The sequence below is a fragment of the Podarcis muralis genome, chromosome 3 (assembly GCF_964188315.1).
Source record: "Podarcis muralis chromosome 3, rPodMur119.hap1.1, whole genome shotgun sequence".
In the NCBI taxonomy this organism is placed as follows: domain Eukaryota; kingdom Metazoa; phylum Chordata; class Lepidosauria; order Squamata; family Lacertidae; genus Podarcis; species Podarcis muralis.
In genome coordinates, this window is record NC_135657.1 from 26,901,704 (window position 1) to 26,921,409 (window position 19,706).

Sequence of the window (19,706 nt, forward strand, 5' to 3'; positions counted from 1 at the left end):
CTCATCTCTCACCACGCCTCATCTTGTGGACTACAACTCCCATTCCCCATGACCATTCCCCATGCTCGCGGGGCTGATGGGAGTTGTAGTCCATAAGGTTTGGCGGGCACCTACAACGCTGGCTACCCTGCTTTACAATAACTCCTTTGTTGCCTTTTGTGACACGACTCTGAAAGGAACTCTAGGCGCGTTCGCTGTTGGATAAAAAGAAAGCGCAACGTCGCCTCCCGCCTTTATTTTCCGCCCTCCCAGCCAATGAGGTTTGAAGAGGAAACCCAAACTCGCCACTCAGAAGCGAGGTGTCGTCACACCCGCCGGTGATTCCCTATTGGCTCAACTGAAGAACGCAGGAAAGAGATTGACGTTCGGGGCTGGCCAATCGGCGTCCTGGCTTGTCCTCCGCTAACCGCCTGCGTTGGGGAGATGGTGGCAGGTTTGAATCCTCTGTAAGCGCTGAATGAGAAGCGAAGGCGAGATCCTGGGTGTTGCAGCGGGAAACGAAGGTAGGAGAGCGGATCTTCCCGTGGGAGGTGAAGGATGGACTCAGAACAGAATATATGTCTTGCATTATTATTTTTATATTATGCACAGCTTTCGTTGTATAGTTTATGTATCTGTTTATCGTGTGTATGCATGCATGTATGTATAGATAGATAGATAAATAAATAAATAAATATTTATCTATCTATTTGATGTGATGTTCAGAAGTTTAAGCCTCATGAAGTTCCATAGGGCTTACTCCCCCGTAGAAGTGCATACGTTTGCACTGACGTTCTTCAATAGATTTCTAAAAAGAAAGAAAGAGGGTTGCAGGGAAGACTTAACCACGCACTTCAATACATGTCTGCTCATAAGAAACTCTCGTTGCATCCAGTGGAGCTTTCTCTCAAGTAAGCGGGGGAATAGAATTGCAGCCTTACTTCCAGGTAGGTGTAAATCTAAAATGAATGGAAATTTTGAAGCCATTGAAAACTGCTCCCTGGCCCTCTCCACCTGTCTGGGAAACACAGTTCTTGGAGGGTTAAAAATGTTGCATTTTGCAGGACTTGTGCGTTTTGTTTTGTTTTTTTGTAAGTGCTCTTTACATATCAAAAGCCACTTCGTTATTCCAGGAACATAAAACTAGCATCTGGGCCCAATTCAAAGTACTGGTTTTAACCTATAAGCCTTAAACGGCTCAGGACCGCAATGTCTCAAGGTCCACCTCTCTCCGTATAAACCGTCCCAGACTCTGCATTCATCATCTGAGGCCCTTCTTCATGTGCCTCTTCCATGAGAGGTTCAGAGGGTGGCAACACAAGAACAGGCCTTCTCTGTAGTGGCTCTCCATTTGTGGCATGCTCTCCCCAGGGAAGTTTGCCTGGCGCCTTCTTTATATATTTTTACATTAAGAGTAAAAATGTATCTGGTCTGCCTTCTAATGAACTATTCGGTTGGTTGCCATAGGTTACCAGGAAATTCATGTAGTCAAGTGAGAGCTGGTGGAAAGGGAAACTATCTGTCCAGTCTGTTTAGAGACTGGTGTTGAAAGTCATAGTGCCTCTGATCCTGGGTGAACCGTGTAGACATCATGTCTACTAGAAGCCATTGATAGGCTGATCTCCCATGAATTTGTCAAATCCCCTTGGTCTAAGGGACCATCGGTTAGTGGGTCATGCTGCCTTATTCAGAGCAAAAGAAGCATCAGCTTCTTTTTACAGTGTGTTGAGTCCCTCATGAGGAGAATGGCGCTGGGCACCTTTGGAATGAAGGGCAGGATATAATTGTAATTAATATTAATCATAATACCAAAAAAGATGCATTGACATATATAATCAAAACAATATACGATCATAAAAACATAGTGCCCGGCAATGGCATACCTGCATAGTGGATCAGCCAAAATATGATGGCGATCGACTCACCTAGGTCTGTCTCAGTCATCACAGTCACTGCCTCCTTTGCAAGTTAAGCTTAAATGGCAGGGGGTTGGACTCGATGGCCCTTGTGGTCTCTTCCAACTCTATGATTCTAAGTTGCATCTTAGCTGTTCCTGGCCAGGGGATTGGGGTTGTGAAGAGCAGTGTAAACCTTAATTTTCTGCCCTTCTGTCAATTCCTTCGGGATGAGTGTTAATTATGCCTGCATTTTTGGTGGTGTAAATTACACTGAGCTCTGTGAACGGGGCAAGTGAAATTAAGGGAGTTTGGGTGCAGCACAACTTTGTTTATCCCTCCGCTTGCCCCCAACATGCTCGCTCCCTGCCTTGACAATCCCCCCCTTTTTTGCCCTCCTAATCAGAGGGGCAGCAGAGCTTTCCTTCAGTCGCCATCAGTAGATTTGCCAGGGTAGGTCATCCATGCCAGCTTGAGGCCTCTTCAGCTGGGGAGATACACCACATCATTAAAAAAAATATATTTTATTAAGATTTTCCTATAATAAAACTGCAACTACAGAAAATGCAAACAGAATAAGTAAAGTATGGAGTGCTCTCTTAAAAATAATTCATGGCCCTTACCACCCACAGAGGACAATAGTTCTTCCCAGCTCTCACCTGGGATCTTTCCTTTCTTCTCCCAGCCTCTCACCCAGGGAGACTAACCTTTCCCTGTTTCTCAATCAGGGTCCTCCATAAACTATCTACTACCTCAGTGATTATGCAGTCTATGAACCTTAATAAAGGCCCCAGATATAGGACTCCAAAGGGAGGATAGAGTGAGATAGAGAAGAATAAAATAAAAAGAAAAGAACAACAACAAAAATTGGCAAAACAATAAAATAAAACACACAACCACATCCTGATCTCCCCCATATCGCCCATCTGAAGGTTAGGATTGCAGCATGACTTAAAAATGTTTGCGTACTTGGTTTTTATTTGTATAAACCACTTAAAAATTGGCTTTGACGTTAAGTGGCATATAAATTAGTAATAATAACTGAGGGCTCTATCCATGCACCACCTTTCACCTCAGCCTTCGGCTCTGTAGTCTCTGTAGTGAACAAGTAAGACCCCTGCCCCATGTCACCAGCCCACTTTCTTTTACACACACACACACACACACACACACACACACACACACACACACAGTATATCACCAGTCAACAGTATAACAAAACAAATAACATACATAAAAGAAAACATTTCTATATGTAAAATATTCCTTCCACCTATAATGACTTCTGCCCACTTTCTAAATTAGTACATTGCTGAGGAATAAGACACATAGACACAAAATCTATCCTTTATTTCAGTCATATGGACCAGCCTTTTCCAACCTGGTGCCCTTCCAACAATTTGGGCTGATAGGAGTTGTAGTTGGAAACATTTAGAGGGCACCAGCTTGGCAAAGACTAGCAGAGAAATGTTTGTGGACACTCAAAAGGGCAATGCCTTTAAGGTCATTATTTTTCTTTTCTTCCCCCCTCTTTGTGAAGCCTTAAGGGGTTGGAATCTGACGAGATGAGCTGGGCTGTGGAAGAGTGGAAGGAAGGCCTTTCCACAAGAGCCCTTCACAAGATTCAAGAACTTGAAAGTCAACTTGAGAAGCTCAAAAAAGAGCGGCAGCAAAGGCAGTTTCAGCTGGAGTCTCTGGAGGCTGCTTTGCAAAAGCAGAAGCAGAAGGTAGTATAACTATATAGATATAAATGTAGCACCGATTTAGGGGACAATCTGATATTGCTAGTATATTCTCATAATTTTTTCATTGCTTCAATTAAAAAGGAACATACTGGAAATATGTAGTATTTCTGCTTCTAGCAAGTTTTTACTGTTCAACCAGTTTAATGACTAGAAGCTGAGAGGGGAAGAGCCACAGTAGCCAGAATCACCATGAATGTCATATATTATCCTTGGGGGCAACTTAAAAAGGACGACACTATAATTTATGTACAAGGACACTACACTGGCTGGCTTTAGTTTAACACTTAGACTTTTCATATTCCTCTCCAATGTTATGTTGATATCCCATTGAAAAACAGTCTGAATAAAAATAGTAACTCTTCTCCAGAACTGATTGACGAGGTTTTTCACAGAACAGCAGTGAAAATCATCATCTTCATCACTTTTAATTTGTATACCGTCTTTCTAACTTACAATACTCAAGACGGTTTACAAGCTGAAAAAAACAAAGAATGTACACCTTATAACAATCTACTGCAATACAAAAATGTGATAATAAAACATAACTTTTAAATAAGCAACCTACATCAAGTCATACCGGGTGTGGCTGTGTACTCTTCCGATTAGGTGGAAAATGAAAAAAACGAAGGAGCGACGCTGAAGAGAGAAAACCAGAACCTGATGGAACTCTGTGACAGCCTAGAGAAAACCAGGCAGAAACTTTCCCATGAACTTCAGGTTAAAGAAACACAAGTCAGCGTTCAAGAAGGACAACTCCTCTCGAGCAAGAAACAAACTGAAAGGCTTGAACAAGAACTTAAAAGGTGAGGTTCTATGAGCCGAGCTCCTCCCAACCAGGGGTTAGCCATCTTTGCTCTATTAGATGCAAGGTAATTTGCTTCTAAGTGAGTATGTAAGTAAGTTATTTGAGCTTGGATCACAATGAAATCATGGCTAACTTGTCCCAATGATTTTAATGTGACCTAAGTTCAACTAATTTAGTCTGAATCCAAACTTACATTTCTTATTATTAAGGTAACTTTCTATGCCTTTATTTATTTATTTTATTAAAAAATAGATACAAATACGAACTAGAAAAAAGCCAGAAAACTTTTGCTGCTGCAGATATATCTTTCAATAGTACACCACAGAAGAACTTTGCTGCTCCTTCAACACCAAGTCACAATGGTATGCTTTGTTTTTATCTTAAGAACTTTATGGATAGAATTCCTAGATGTTTTTTGTATCGGTATGTTTTTAAAAGTCAACAATTGTGCAATCCTGCCCACATGGCCAACTGTCATCCATATTACAGTGGTACCTTGGGTTAGGAACTTAATTCGTTCTGGAGGTCCGTTCTTAACCTGAAACTGTTCTTAACCTGAAGCACCAGTTTAGCTAACGGGGCCTCCTGCTGCCGCTGCACCGCTGGAGCACAATTTCTGGTCTTATCCTGAAGCAAATTTCTTAACCTGAAGCACTATTTCTGGGTTAGCGGAGTCTGTAACCTGAAGTGTCTATAACCTGAAGTGTATGTAACCCGAGGTACCACTGTATATATTAATTGTGTCGCGTTCACATTGAGGGCAAAGTGCCCAGAGAGTGACTGTGTTCACATGTAGTGGTAAACCGAGGTTCTTAAAAAGCAAACCCTTTATTATTAATATATATATATAATTGTGCATATAAGCACTTTCAAACTTCCTGGAAAATCAAAAAGCCATTTACAGTAATATTGCGGATTTTATCAAAATGCCACATGAATAAAACCAACCTTATTAATGTAACAAATAATGCTTAAAACTTAGATTTTATCTTGAGTTTCTTCATATCAACATATAATATAATCTATCCCAGTATCTTGTGCTTTGAATGCTCTTTTTATGTACATTATTGCCCAACCGGCCTCCAGACTCCAGTTTTTCTCTATAATTTCCTTGTTTCCTTAACATTATGTCCAGCTTAACAACTGCTTTTTGCTGTCAAATATTTCCATCTTTCCTCGTTCCCAACTATCCTCCCTCACTTTTGCATGCATAATTCTGACGATCGTTAAATGTGCAACACTTGGATACCAATGTTCTTTGTTACTCTTTTTCCTTAACACAATTCAACAAACATAAAATTAGTAATCCAGGGCTCTTTGCTTAATACACCATATTGTGCTGGTGCATATAAACATTTGTTCCTCCTCTGGTGCGAGTGGATGAACAAGCCAGAAGAGGACAACGTAGCCTTATGCCTGTACAGTGGTACCTTGGGTTAAGAACTTAATTCGTTCTGGAGGTCCGTTCTTAACCTGAAACTGTTCTTAACCTGAGGTACCACTTTAGTTAATGGGGCCTCCTGCTGCCACCGCACCTCCAGAGCACAATTTCTGTTCGCATCCTGAAGCAAAGTTCTTAACCTGAGGTACTATTTCTGGGTTAGCGGAGTCTGTAACCTGAAGCGTCTGTCACCTGAGGTACTACTTGTTAGTCAGCCTTAACTCATGGTTTGTTTCTTACGGAAAAACAAACCACAACCCCAGGTTCAGACATAACACTAGACTGTCCTCTATACAGTGGTACATCGAGTTACAAACGCCTCAGGTTACAAACTCCGCTAACCTGGAAGAGTTACCTCGAGTTGAGAACTTTGCCCCAGGATGAGAACGGAAATGGTGTGCCGGTGGCGCAGCGGCAGCAAGAGCCCCCATTACGAAAGCACGCCTCTAGTTAAGAACAGTTTCAGGTTAAGAACGGATTAAGTTCGTAACTAGAGGTACCGGAACAAATTAAGTTCGTAACTGGAGGTACCACCTGCTTTGTTTGCCCTAGGGATGGCAAATCTGCGGCCTTCTAGAAATTGTTTGACTCTACCTTCCATCAGTCCTAGCCAGAATGACCAACGGTCAGGGATGAGAGGAATTGTAGTCCAGCAATTTTTGGAGGGCCACACATTCTGAACTTCTGGTTTACAAGATGCCATTCTTCTAGTTGTCAGGAAGCTCTTGCTTTTTGCACGCTCTGGTTTCTTAATCCAAGTACTTTAGCTTGTGTCTGTATGCAGACAGAGCCATTATGTATTGTAAACTAAAGGATGCTCCTTACATCAGAATGGCATGATTTGCTAGTATGCCATGTTGAGAAACATCACACTTCAGTATCTTTGTTCTTTTTATAAGGACACACACAGACGTATAACATTTGCTTCACAAGCTTATTGAGATGTTTAAATTTTTCACGAACAGATTCAAAGTTTGAGGAGCTTCAAGTAAAATACAACAAAGAAACAGAAGAAAGGAGGAGGTTGGAAGCTGAACTGAAGAGCGTGAAGTGTCAAGTAATGGTATGAAACAAGGCTTAGAATGCTGTTAACACAAAGAATTGGTTCAGAATAGGAAAGGTGGAGTTTCTCAACCAAAAGAAAGCTAAACAAAATAGTGAAGCAGCCCACAGTTGACTTTCAGATTGCAAAACTGTCATACAGGTTGAAGAATGATGAATGGGTAGAGGTTTTGATTCTCCTCATAAAGAACAGTATGCTAGAGAGTGACCTCTGTGGTTTGTTCCAGCTCTCAGTAGTCAATTCTTTTTCTCTGAAGAATCTTCTGTATTGAGGCCAGTCCAATTAGGTAAGCATTTTCCTCCTCTCTTCTTTTGTTTTTAAAAGAAAACAATCCCCTCGCATCCTGAAAGTACTATAAGTCGCAGAGAAATTGCCCGGCAACAGGCTTCCTCCTCTGTGTTCTCATGGCAACAAGAGAAAACGCCAAGCCGGCCTTTATCCAGTAGTCAAGAAACTCCTGTGAGCAGCGGGTCAATGCCATCGCATTTTCCTTGGGAATCTGGGACAACTCCTAGTCACAAAGACTGGAGATCAGCAAAGAAAGAGTTCACCAGCAGCGTCTCAGACAGTTGCAAGGACTCTTCATTCATTGACAAGATGAAAATCCAGAACCAAGGTATCTCGCAAATATCGTAACAAACTTGAACTCATTCTTGAACTTTGCAGTTAGTTAGCTTCCTGCAACACAATGCAACTGATGCCCTTGCAATGCTGGCACTACAGCGGTACAGTAGTGCTCATTCCAGATTGCAAATGCTTGCATCAGCGATGGAGAACCTGCGGCCTTCCAGATGTTGGATTCCATTAGCCCAGCCACGAGTTGGGTATGATGGGAGTTGGAGTCCAATTATATCTGGGGATCTACAGGTTCTGCATCCCTGAGTTACATGCTTGCATAAGATCAGGACATTAAAAGGTGTCCTGCAAACATTATTATTTTTATTATTCTATCTAGAGAATTCAAAAGAACTTAAGTATTTTTTTTCCATTTTATTATAAATATCAATACATTACAAAACAATATACACTGGTACCTCGGGTTAAGTACTTAATTCGTTCCGGAGGTCCGTTCTTAACCTGAAACTGTTCTTAACCTGAAGCACCACTTTAGCTAATGGGGCCTCCTGCTGCTGCCGCGCCGCCGGAGCACAATTTCTGTTCTCATCCTGAAGCAAAGTTCTTAACCCGAGGTACTATTTCTGGGTTAGCGGAGTCTGTAACCTGAAGCGTCTGTAACCTGAAGCATATGTAACCTAAGGTACCACTGTATACTTAACAGTACCTTACATATATTACATACAAAACATACCTCATCGTCACCTCCCCTTCTACCTACCTACGAACCAAGATGCGAACATACTGTGATTATTGACTTCCAACCAATCTCACTGTGTAATTTTGTCACTCATTAAATCTATGCACATTTCATATTGCTTATTTTGTTTTTCTTTTGTAATAATTACATCTTTTCTCTCGTCTTAACTTCTATATAAATTTTCTATATAAATTTTGAGATAGTCTTTAAATATTGACCAATCTTTATTGACTCTTTGTATGGTATTTCCTCTTAATCTCCCAGATAATTTGCAAGCTGTGAGTACTCCATCATTTTTACTAGCCAGTCAATTTTCGTGGGAATGTTATTGCTTTTCCAATTTTTGGCTATTATTATCCTATCTGCGATGGTGACGTATATAAATATGGGTCGGGCAGTTTTTTAAATTTCTCGTTGCATAATACCAAGTAAAAGAGCTTCAGGTTTTTTGTTAATGGAGAATTTAAACATTTTTTAAAAATTCATTGTAAATAACCTCCCAAAATTCTCTTATTTTCTTGCACTCCCATCACATGTGGATATAGGTGCCTAGTCCTTCTTTACACCTCCAACACATATTCGTGTTGTTTTTATATATCTTTTCCAATTTGACCAGGGTTAAGTACCACCTGTATTGCATTTTCATTATATTTTCTCTTAAATTACAACATAAAAGTGAACCTAATATCTCTTTTTCCATAATCGTTCCCAATCACTCATAGGTATATTATGCCAGAATTTAAGTATGATTCATGGCAGATGTGTTTACAAAGCTAAGCTAACAATGCATTTTACAAAATCGTATGCAGACATGATTTTTATATTTCCCTGTAGAGAAGCAAGCGAACTCTGTCCAAGGTATACGAAGCAACACTATATTATTCAAACTTTTGTGTATATACAGAGTTAAGATCCAGAATTCAAGAACTGGAACGTAATCTGCAGATTCAAACACAGGATTTGAAATCAACCACGGCTAAACTTCAGGAAACTAAGCTGCAGCTGGAACATATAAAAATGGAGTCGACAGAAAAAGATAAAGCTCTGAACAAGAGTAGAAATGAAGTAACTAGAATTAACGCACAACTTGACCAGATCACGAATCAGGTAAGGTGCTTTCTTAAATCTTAGACTTTTAATAGGCATTTCCCACATGCATGCACAGCGCTCACTGAATACTTTTGTGGATCTGATATTGGAGAGACATTCATATAATCTGATATCTGCTGAAGCAATGCTTTTCAGTGGACCTCAGTAGTTGTTGATGTGGAGCAGAACCATGGAACCACCCTCCCGACATTACCTATGCAAGCCTGATGTAGTGGAATTCAACTCTGTTATCCATTATACCATCTTATTAATCTAGTTGGCTGCCTAATATGATTTTAAATTTGGGATTGACTGGCTAACTCTCTCTCTCTTTCTCTCTCCCTCCCCCCAACCAACAAAAAAAAATATAAAATCCTGGTCCTAATTTTCCATTATGCCATATACTGAAATAAGTTATGGCTATATCTGTTGAGTTGTTGTCTTTGCTAGCAAGAACTGGGAAAAAAGCATTTTAACAGCAGCAATCCTACCTGAGCAGGTGAAACGTAGTCTTTCCCATTGCTCTGTGAGGGTGACAGCTTCCTTACCTCATGCTTCACATTTATTCATCTATAAACCATTCATTCTTATTTGTTTTATTCTAAGATACTCTACTGGTTTCCCCCCTTCCGGCTATAATTTAATTCAGTTCATATTAGTTCCAGATACGTCTAACCCTTGTTTTATTTAAATTACTCATTTTATAGCATACTGCATCCGAGGAAAAGGTGAAAAGGCTTTCAGAGGAGCTGAACTGCCAGAGACAAAATTTTGAAAGAGCCCAACACTCTTTGCAACAGAAAATGAAAGAGAAGGGGAAAGAGTACCAGGAGGTAAAGCCAGGGAAGGGGGAAATTTTCACAAGTGAAAAGGGGGGTTGGGGGAGCCCATGGGTCCCTGGAAGGATCCTGCTAATGTTCAGTCCTGCATCGCCCTTCCATCAGCCCACATCCACAGGTGAACAGCCTTACTTACAGCTGTGGCGTTTGTCCTCCTAGGTGTGTGACATCGTACTGGGTCGTAAGGAAAGGGTTAACTACCATATTTTTCACTCTATAGGACTCACCGGACCACAAGACGCACCTAGTTTTTAGAGGGGAAAATCAAGGGGGGGGGGAGCTCTCCCAGAGCTTCTCGGGGCTGCAGGGGAAGCCTGGGTTCCCCCCCCAGCACCAAAGATCAAAGAAGCCAAGACAGCGAGCGGGATCCATCTTAGCTGCGCGCAACCTCTCCAGCCGGGAGAGGCTGCACTCGGCTTTGGCAGAAACGAAGACAGAGAGTGGGATGGATACCGCTCGCTGTCTTGGCATCATTTTTAGCCGCGGGGCTGGGGCGGGGGAAGCCCGAGCTTCCCCCTACCCCAGCCCCCAGAACAGGTCCAGAAGCGGCGGCAAGGTTGCGTGCAGCCTTGCCTCCGCTCCCGGAGCTTGCGGGGCTGGGGGCAGGGGAAGCCCAGGCCCCACCCCCAGCCCCAGGGACCACACATTCGCTCCATAAGACACACAAACGTTTCCCCTTAGTTTTTAAGGGGGAAAATATGGTAAGTGTAAAATGATTAACCAATAGGAACCCAAGGGGAGGAGTTAGAGTTAGAGTTGTTAAGAAGTCAGTCTGGAGCTAGAGAAGGGAGAGGGAGGATAAGTCTGTGGGTTGGGCTAGTTTGATGTGAGAGAGTGAGAGAATTTGTTAAGAGGAGTCAGTTAAACAGTTGGGATAATCAGTTAGAAGGTATTAGGAAGGTATAGGCCGGTAAAGGTTAAGAAACTGACAAAAGAAAAATTATCTGAAACCACAAACTTGTTAATGCTTATAAAATAAACTTGTTAATTTGGTTGAATGTTAACAACTGTCTGGACTCAGTATGTACCCGAGAGTAATGGGTTGGTGGCAGCGGGGAAGCGAGCACAGTGGTGCACAGGGATCAATAGACCGTCAAACGTCTGGGGACCCTGTGTGATTGCCACCACAGCACAATCCATTTTCATGTCTGCTCAGAAGTAAAGCCCCATTCAGTTGAGTGGGAGTTACTCCCAGGCTGTGTGCACATAAGACTGCAGCCTTTGTGGCGAACATAACTTCTAATGTACTTTGCACAGTTGCAAAGGAAATTGCTTACACAAAGGTCTGGCGAAATTGGTTTAGAAAAATCCTTCCTTTTCTCCTTTGGTAAGGAAAATAAAATGTTTGGGGTTGTTGCTTGATCCATGGGATGGGAGACAAAAGGGCGTAATCCAGAGAAGTTGGCATGCAGTGGTGGTCTTCACACATATCACTGGCAATGAACGGAAGCAAGTTCACCGGCTTGTTTCTTGATTTCTTGGGCATCTTTCGAAATACGAGGACCATCAAGGTTTAAAGAAGATTTGCATTTCTTTTAAGAATGAAGACCAGCAATAAATTTAAAAATATATATTCATATATATATATGCTTTCGTAGATTTTCACGGGTACAGGAATGTAGGTTTTGGTGGACACCAAAACCTACATATATATATATATATATATATATATATTCCCATTTACGGACGCGGGTGGTGCTGTGGGTTAAAGCCTCAGCGCCTAGGACTTGCCGATCGAAAGGTCGGCGGTTCGAATCCCCACGGCGGGGTGCGCTCCCGTTGCTCGGTCTCAGCGCCTGCCAACCTAGCAGTTCGAAAGCACCCCCAGGCGCAAGTAGATAAATAGGGACTGCTTACTAGCGGGAAGGTAAACGGCGTTCCGTGTGCTGCGCTGGCTCGCCAGATGCAGTTTGGCACGTTTCTATGATTCTATTCTATGATTCTAAGTGTCTGCGGACAGCGCTGGCCCCCGGCCTATAGAGTGAGATGGGCGCACAACCCTAGAGTCTGGCAAGACTGGCCCGTACGGGCAGGGGTACCTTTACCTTTACCTTTATTCCCATTTCAGTCCATGGAAAAAATGCTTCTTTTTACCTTCTAAATAAGTGCATAGGATTGCAGCTTTAATCTGCCCTGCTCCTTAATATTTCTTTCGTTCCAGCCCCAGATTTCCTGCCACAAATTGCATACCAGCAGATACATTTGATTTCTCTCCTACGTCCTCCAACGTTGCCTACTTAGGCTAGGATCCGCACATCTACTTAAGCTAACATGCAGGGTGTGCAATTTCAGTGGAGCTTTTGCCTTTCCCCCTCCCTTTTCCCTTTGAACTCCTAACCTTCCTGCCATGTCACAAGCTGCTTTTGAAACTCTTCTGGTTTCCAAAGCAATTTGCCATAGGAGGGCAGCTGTTCAAGAAAAACTAAGTCTCTAAAGCCCCACTGGGCTGATGGTACTAGTTTTACAGGCCATAGATGCGATTCAGTGAATTGCATATGCAATTGAATCCTTCCCACCCTTCTTGTCAACAAAATCATTATGAAAAAGACTGAAGTGGAACAGTAGAAAATATCTATATATTCCAAATTCCTCATTGTTCCCTTCTTCGTAAAAGGCTCACCAGCAAAAAGACATGCAGGTCTTCAGGGTGCATAGCAACTGAGAAGTTTCACCCATTATTATTTTTCTTTTCCTTCACCACCTGAGATCAGGTCAGGAATATCTGACAATTTACCACATTCCTGGTTTATAATCATTTTGGTTTTCCCCAACGCCGCTATTTTAGGAAGCGTCTCTCCAGCTCAATCAGGTGAAAACGAAATTGCAAGGGGAACTGCATCAAGCCAAGAACAACTACAATCTTCTTCAAGCAGAACTCGAGAAAGTAGGTACTTTTTAAACATGGCTGGTAAGGGGGGGGGGGATCCTAGAGCTTTATAGAGTCGGATGGGATCTTGGAGGTGATCTTGTGCAGCTCCCTCAGCACAAGAATCTTTCAAGTCAATGACATTTTTTTAAAAATAAAAAAACAAAACAAAATCATCCAGCCACTGCTGAAATAACTCTCGTAAGGGACAGCTCACCACTTCCTGAGGCTGTTTGGTTCACCGAGAGCTCTTTAATTAATTAATTATTTTTAATTTAGTATTTTTATTACATTTATATCCCACTTTTTCTCCAGGGAGCTCAAAGTGGCGCACATATCACCTTCTGTATTTTTTCCTCACAGCACCCCTGTGAGGTAGGCTAGGCTGAGAGATAGTGAGTGGCCTGAGGTCAATCATAGAATCATAGAGTTGGAATAGACCACAAGGGCCATCGAGTTTCCAGGCCTTTGACCATTTTGGTTGCCCTCCTCTGGACACGTTCCAGTTTGTCAGTGTCCTTCTTGAACTGTGGTGCCCAGAAGTGGACACAGTACTCCAGGTGAGGTCTGACCAGAGCAGAATACAGTGGCGCTATTACTTCCCTTGATCTAGATGCTATACTCCTATTGATGCAGCCCAGAATTGCATTGGCTTTTTTAGCTGCCGCGTCACACTGTTGGCTCATGTCAAGTTTGTGGTCAACCAAGACTCCTAGATCCTTTTCACATGTACTGCTCTCAAGCCAGGTGTCCCCCATCTTGTATTTGTGCCTCTCATTTTTTTTGCCCAAGTGCAATACTTTACATTTCTCCCTGTTAAAGTTCATCTTGTTTGTTTTGGCCCAGTTCTCTAATCTGTCAAGGTCGTTTTGAAGTGTCACCCAATGAGCTTTATGGCCAAGTGGGGATTTGAACCCTGGTCTCCCAGGTCCTGGGTACTAGACCACCCTGGCTCTCTTAATGCTGAGCAGAAATCTGCCTTGGTTCTAGGCCTGCTCTCTGAAGCAACAAGTCAGCTCTGTCTTCTGTCTTCTCCCCTTAGACTTCTCCAGGCTCAACAAACGTGGCTCTTTCAAATGTTCCTTATAGGTTTCTAGACCCCCTCATCATTCCAGTCACTGACCTCTAAAAATATGCTTCTAAGTGGCCTCTTCTGTGAATCCCCAGCTGCACTGAGAATATTTCTGTATCGTTTAATGTCACACGTGGCTGCAAAGTAAAATTTGCCATCTTTCCCCCTTTAGACCAAGTCTGCAAAGCAGCAATTGGAAAAAAAGGTTGATGATTTTTCACAGAAGTTGAGTCGAGCGGACCAGGCTACTCAGGCAATGCAGCTGAAGGAAAGCGAACTGAAAAAAGCCTGTGAGGTAAACAGAATTACAGCAATAATTGCATATTTACGACCCATGGCCTGGTGTCGCTGAGGGGAATCCCACTTGCCCTTTCAGTTCTGGCAAAGAAGAGATATATTTAGGAGCAGGACACTGCATGACCCATCAACTGCACAGTTAACAATATCACTGTGACCTGGCCCAGAGCAGTCAAAATGGCTGGCAGCCGCGATCTGCAAGCCAGAGAGAGCGCAAGTGTTAGTGACGAGAGATAATGGAGGCTTTTGCCTTACGATCATGTATTGACCATCAGCCGATATATATTTGAACTTGCAATCTGCAGCGAAGGGTGAAGTGTACTGTTCCTGCAAAGTTGAAATTATTTAGCCACTCCCACTGTAGCCCCGTGAAACACAGCCCACAGTTTTCTGTAGGAATCCCCTCCAAATCTCTGGAGAGACTTTTCAAAAGGTGGCATCCAGGAGATTTTTGTGTGGTATCTTCTGCCCTCGTTACTGGTGCATTCAGCCAAACGAGGCAAGCTGCAGATCCGTCTGGAAACGCCTGTGACTGCTTCCCATCCAGTGAAATGCAGCAGACTCGATTGCTGCTGCAGAGCCTCTGGTCCACGCAATGCCCAGTCTCCCAGACTGGCTGAGGTTTTGCTAGACCCCCGGCTACCTAAGCTGTTATTGGGGAGGGGGCGGTGACACTGCAGGGCCCCATCATTAATAAGAGGCTCCGACAAACATTAACAGAGCCTACAGCTCCTTGCACCTGTCATCTCAAAAGAGTGATGTGCATAGCTGTCAACTTTTCCCTTTTCTTGCAAGGAATCCTATTCGGAATAAGGGAATTTCCCTTTAAAAAAGGGAAACGTTGACGGCTATGGTGATCTGCCTGCTGGTAGCACCACTAGGAGAACTGGGATGTGGGAGGAGAAAAGCCAAGCCGGGGGTGGGGATGGAATAAAAGAGTACCTCGTTGCTTCCTTGCGCACAGTTTGATTCTGAAGGCCAGAGCTCGTGTCTTCTGTCAAAGTCCCGTGAGCTTATTGGTCCGGCCCCTAATGATAATCACACAGGATGCAAAGCCCCATTGCTCTCTGCATCCGTTTAAGCCACTTGACCGTGATCGTATTCCAGCAGCGCTTTTTAAATCGCCGGCTAATGGTCCTTATGCTTGTGCTTAAAACTGTTAAGGAGCCTTTAACTGCAGGATGCTCATTATGCGCTGCGCATCCAAAAAAAAAAAAAAAAAAAAAAGTCAGAAAAACCCTGAGCTTTTGCATTTGGGCACTTGTGTGGGAAACGTTGGCGCTGCAGTTTGCCTCTTCTCTTTCTTATGGGAGCTGAGCGGGGGTTGCGGCACGGGGCGTGCGGGGAGGACGGGCGATGAGCAGAAGCAACAACAAGTTTAATCTTGCTCTCGGGCTGATTTGCTTAAATAGCTGGAAATACAGACCTGCTTTGCCAGCAAATTTCCAGCTTATGCTTCCCATCCTGGATGTCCCTTCTCTTAAATTTGGCTTTGGTGCGTTTGGTGCCCATCTGCTAGTAGTAACTAGATGGATAATTGAGGGCTCGAGACCAACAAAGCCCTGCCAATGCCATCTGTTATCTTAGCGGCTCAGGAGTGGGCGGTATGTGTTTGTACGTGCCATTTTCTTTAGGAACTGGCTTTTTATTTTTGCTTCCCAAGAGAGAGTGAGTTATGATGACAGGGGCCAGTTCTTTTTTTCTTCTTCTAATGCTTTCAAGATTCAGTGGAGAGTGCTCCAAATTGTTTCACACTCCTTCCTGGGGAAGAGCTTAGATGCAAGGCGATCGTGTGTTTAGGATCTACTGTGCAGGAGGGCGGCTAGCTTTTGATTTATCTATCCGCGAGATACCTGCTTTCTGCAGAAAAGACCTGGCCCCGAAGCCTCCATGAGTTCTAACCCTGTCTCTGATAGCAGTTTTAACTCAGAGACCTTTGGCTGCAGACTTTCCCTCTTCCATTAAGCACTAAAGGGGCCGTGATTGGGTTGTGGTTCTCTGATACTCCGCCCCCCCCCCCCTTTTTGACCTGCAAAACCCCCTTGTCCTGGCATAATTTATAACAGGCTAGAGGTTTCCTTACTTAGCATATGCCACTTGGCAGCTGCTTAGAGTGCACTGCCTGTCAGCTGTAGCCTGCCAGTGTGATAATATTTCTGCTGCCGTTCTCTTGGTGTATAAGAAATGATAGGGCAGTTGTCAACCGATAACTCACGCTTGATGGAGGAGAAGGCTGTTTGCGTTTGTGGAAAAGTGTGGTGGAATTGGGCTACCGGACCAAACATGGCTTCTTTCCGGAAGCCCTCTAAGCCAGAAAGTACATAGCATAAAATGCTTTTTTTGTTTCCCACAGCTGAATTGCTCAGATGTGTGCAGAACATGTCAGGAAGTCTTCATTCTCTTTTGCATCTTTTTTATCTACTTAGTTCAGATAGGGAGAGGGTAAAGGTAAAGGGACCCCTGACAATTAAGTCCAGTCGCGAACGACTCTGGGGTTGCGGCTCATCTCACTTTAAAGGCTGAGGGAGCTGGCGTTTGTCCGCTTCCACAGACAGTTTTTCCAGGTCATGTGGCCAGCACGTCTAAGCCGCTTCTGGCAAAACCAGAGCAGCGCACGGAAATGCTGTTTACCTTCCCGCTGGAGCAGTACCTATTTATCTACTTGCACTTTGATGTTCTCACCCCATCGTGGGGATTCGAACCGCCGACCTTTCAATCAGCAAGCCCAAGCTGCACAGTGGTTTAATCCACAGGGAGAAGCCTTATATTTCAGTGAATACTGTCTTGAACTATTTGTAAAATTGTGGTCCCGATGTTGTGCAGTTGACTTTGTATTATATCTGTAACACATTTTTGTGGGTTTTTTCCCCTTCTAAAATAAGCCACATTGAGGACTATAAACCTTTAAATGATTCTAAGCACATTTCAGGGTAACTCTTCTCTCTTTTTTTCTTGGAATACACTGAGGGACATCATTGCATCTGGCAGACATTAGTTGGGATTTACATTTAGAATGGGTGTGTCTTAAGCAGCTAGTGTAGCTTCAAGTTCCTTTCGCATTTTAGAGACGTTAGCCCTACAGACCAGCTTGATACAGTCCAAAGCATGTAGACCATGTCTGGACTGGTAAGGCTTTCTCCAATAATTATTTACTTATTATTTAAATAATTTCTGTACTGCTTTGTATTTAAAAAACAAACAAAAAATACCTGAAAGCGCTCCACAATCTAACTTAAAGCATCAAATGAAGCGTTGCAAAAGCATCAACATAAAACCTTACAGATGAAGGCCAAATACAAAACAACGCATTTCAACCAATGTATTATCAGGAAAAGAAAGCCTTTTCTTAAATACAAAAAATACGGGAAGATATCAAGTACAAAAATACAGTAAAACTCCACTAAACAGCATCATTGGCAACTAAACGAAATAACTGGAATAGAAGCTGTGCCTACACTCCTAACCACCCCTCACACCGTGGCAACCTCTCTGAAATACACCCTTAGCAGTCCTCCTAGTCTCACTCATGTATTTCCACCAGGAACACAGATAACAAAGCTAATTCCCAGCCAATCATTTATTACAAAGCAAACATCTGGTCTACAAAAATACATAGCAGCATTAAGCATAATTGACAAGCAGCTCATTCACCCACCTCAGACTAAGGCCATATATATAGTATATAAAGAGCAACACTTCCACCCCTCCTTCCTGTCTCTCTCCAATGCAGGGTTCGGTCCAGTCTCTCACGCTGAGAGACTGTATTAAGCAGCCCTGAAATGCACAAGTGCATGAGAATCGAGACAGTTGCTCGGGGCGGCAAAAATGCAATTCTAGCTACTGCCCAATAATAATACATCACACACTTCCTCCTACCGGATAATGCATTCAATAGTTCAAAATTAAAGGGGTTGGCGCCCTCATGGCGATCCCTAAAGGCCTTCATTTCAGCAGCCCTCTTATCTTGGCCTGTGGGCTGGGAGGCAAGTCAATTAGCCACAGCCGTTTCCACTCTTCTCCTGATGATGGGACTGTGTGGGCCAGGCGACCTGGAAAGGTATAGCCGGCTAGATAATTGCAACGTTCCTACATGTAAAGTGCCTGAATTATATGTTTGGGCTTGGATGGTAGGCTATACATCCAGAAAGAAAAGAGAGTATGGTTCAAGGTCACTGTTGTGCCTGGAATCACATTGGAGACTTCATCTCCCTTGATATTTTTCCTAGTAAAGCCTTCTCAGCAGTTGTTTTTGTTTTATTTCTTACTGGACTCTCTATTTGCAATTTAATAGTTCCCTGCAAAAGCAGTGGCTATACTTGAGCAAGCTGGAGTTGTCTATGCATGCTCTCCTCCTTTTCTCAGCACATTGATCCTACTTCCATTATGTCTGAAAGCAAGGAACTGTGGTTTGAAGGTCAGCTTATCAACCAGGATCTTAAACGATGGGTAGTAAACCGACATTAAACCATAGTCCCCCATTTTGGGCATAATGGGGGAAGTGTGGTTTAAGCTTCTGAGAACTAGTATGAAAGGAAGGGATTGGCTACCCAAGATTGCTGAGCAAGGGGAGAAGACCCGCTGCTAGTTCCTGGCTTGGTAAACTATGGTTTGGCAAACTCGGAATGTATGTCTCAGCTGGCCCAGTGAGTCAAAGAACCTTAGCCAAAAGTAGCCAATTCTTTAACTGTCACTTGTTTAATTCTTGCTGTCCAAGGAAACAAAGAAGCAAAATGGCCTCCTTCACTGCCAGTCGGCTCAACAGTTGCAAGAAATCTGTCAGTTAAAAGAAGAGCTCTGTGTAACCAAACAACTTCTGCAGCAGAGCCAAAACGTCATTGAAGATATGAAAAGTGAGTCACCATTTTTTTTTTAGGTTTCCTTCCCATTCCAAACCTTATTCTGTGTTTTGAGGTCCCTCTGTATAGCATATACTGAGTTAAATCTTGTTTAGCATATTGTAAGCAGCTTGGGCGACCATTGTAGTTTTCAATAACTGGACAAAATATAGCAATAATAGTAATAGTAATAAAAATTTTTATTTATATCCCGCCCTCCCCAGCCAAAGCCGGGCTCAGAGCGGCTAACAACAATAAAAGTAACACAGTTTACATAAAATCACAATCAATTAATTGAAATGCATTCTAAAGTCAATTCATTCTAAAGTCAATTCAAAATCAAATTAATGGCTACTATTGGGCTAGAGGTCTATGCAATATACCTTATGTTTTGCAGTGTACAGGTAAAAAGATAAGATCCAGGTGTGTCTGTGTAAACCTTAAGTTACCAGATGAGAACAAGTG

At 42.9% G+C, this 19,706-nt stretch overlaps 1 protein-coding gene across 2 annotated transcripts in view; it reads left to right on the plus strand.

Annotated features, from left to right (window-relative positions):
- The first annotated feature begins 383 nt into the window (after positions 1-383).
- The window catches only part of CENPF (centromere protein F), a 34,662-nt gene continuing 15,339 nt past the window's right edge, over positions 384-19,706 (plus strand). Inside the window, exons 1-11 of one of the 2 annotated variants that reach the window (XM_028724650.2) lie at positions 384-503; positions 3,415-3,601; positions 4,226-4,422; positions 4,677-4,786; positions 6,831-6,928; positions 7,253-7,544; positions 9,148-9,350; positions 10,040-10,165; positions 12,957-13,055; positions 14,282-14,404; positions 19,121-19,256. In XM_028724650.2, the coding sequence (XP_028580483.2) occupies positions 3,440-3,601; positions 4,226-4,422; positions 4,677-4,786; positions 6,831-6,928; positions 7,253-7,544; positions 9,148-9,350; positions 10,040-10,165; positions 12,957-13,055; positions 14,282-14,404; positions 19,121-19,256 (1,546 nt within the window). In that variant the 5' untranslated portion in view covers positions 384-503; positions 3,415-3,439. The remainder of the gene's footprint in view (positions 504-3,414; positions 3,602-4,225; positions 4,423-4,676; positions 4,787-6,830; positions 6,929-7,252; positions 7,545-9,147; positions 9,351-10,039; positions 10,166-12,956; positions 13,056-14,281; positions 14,405-19,120; positions 19,257-19,706) is intronic. The other variant, XM_028724651.2, reaches the window with a different exon arrangement.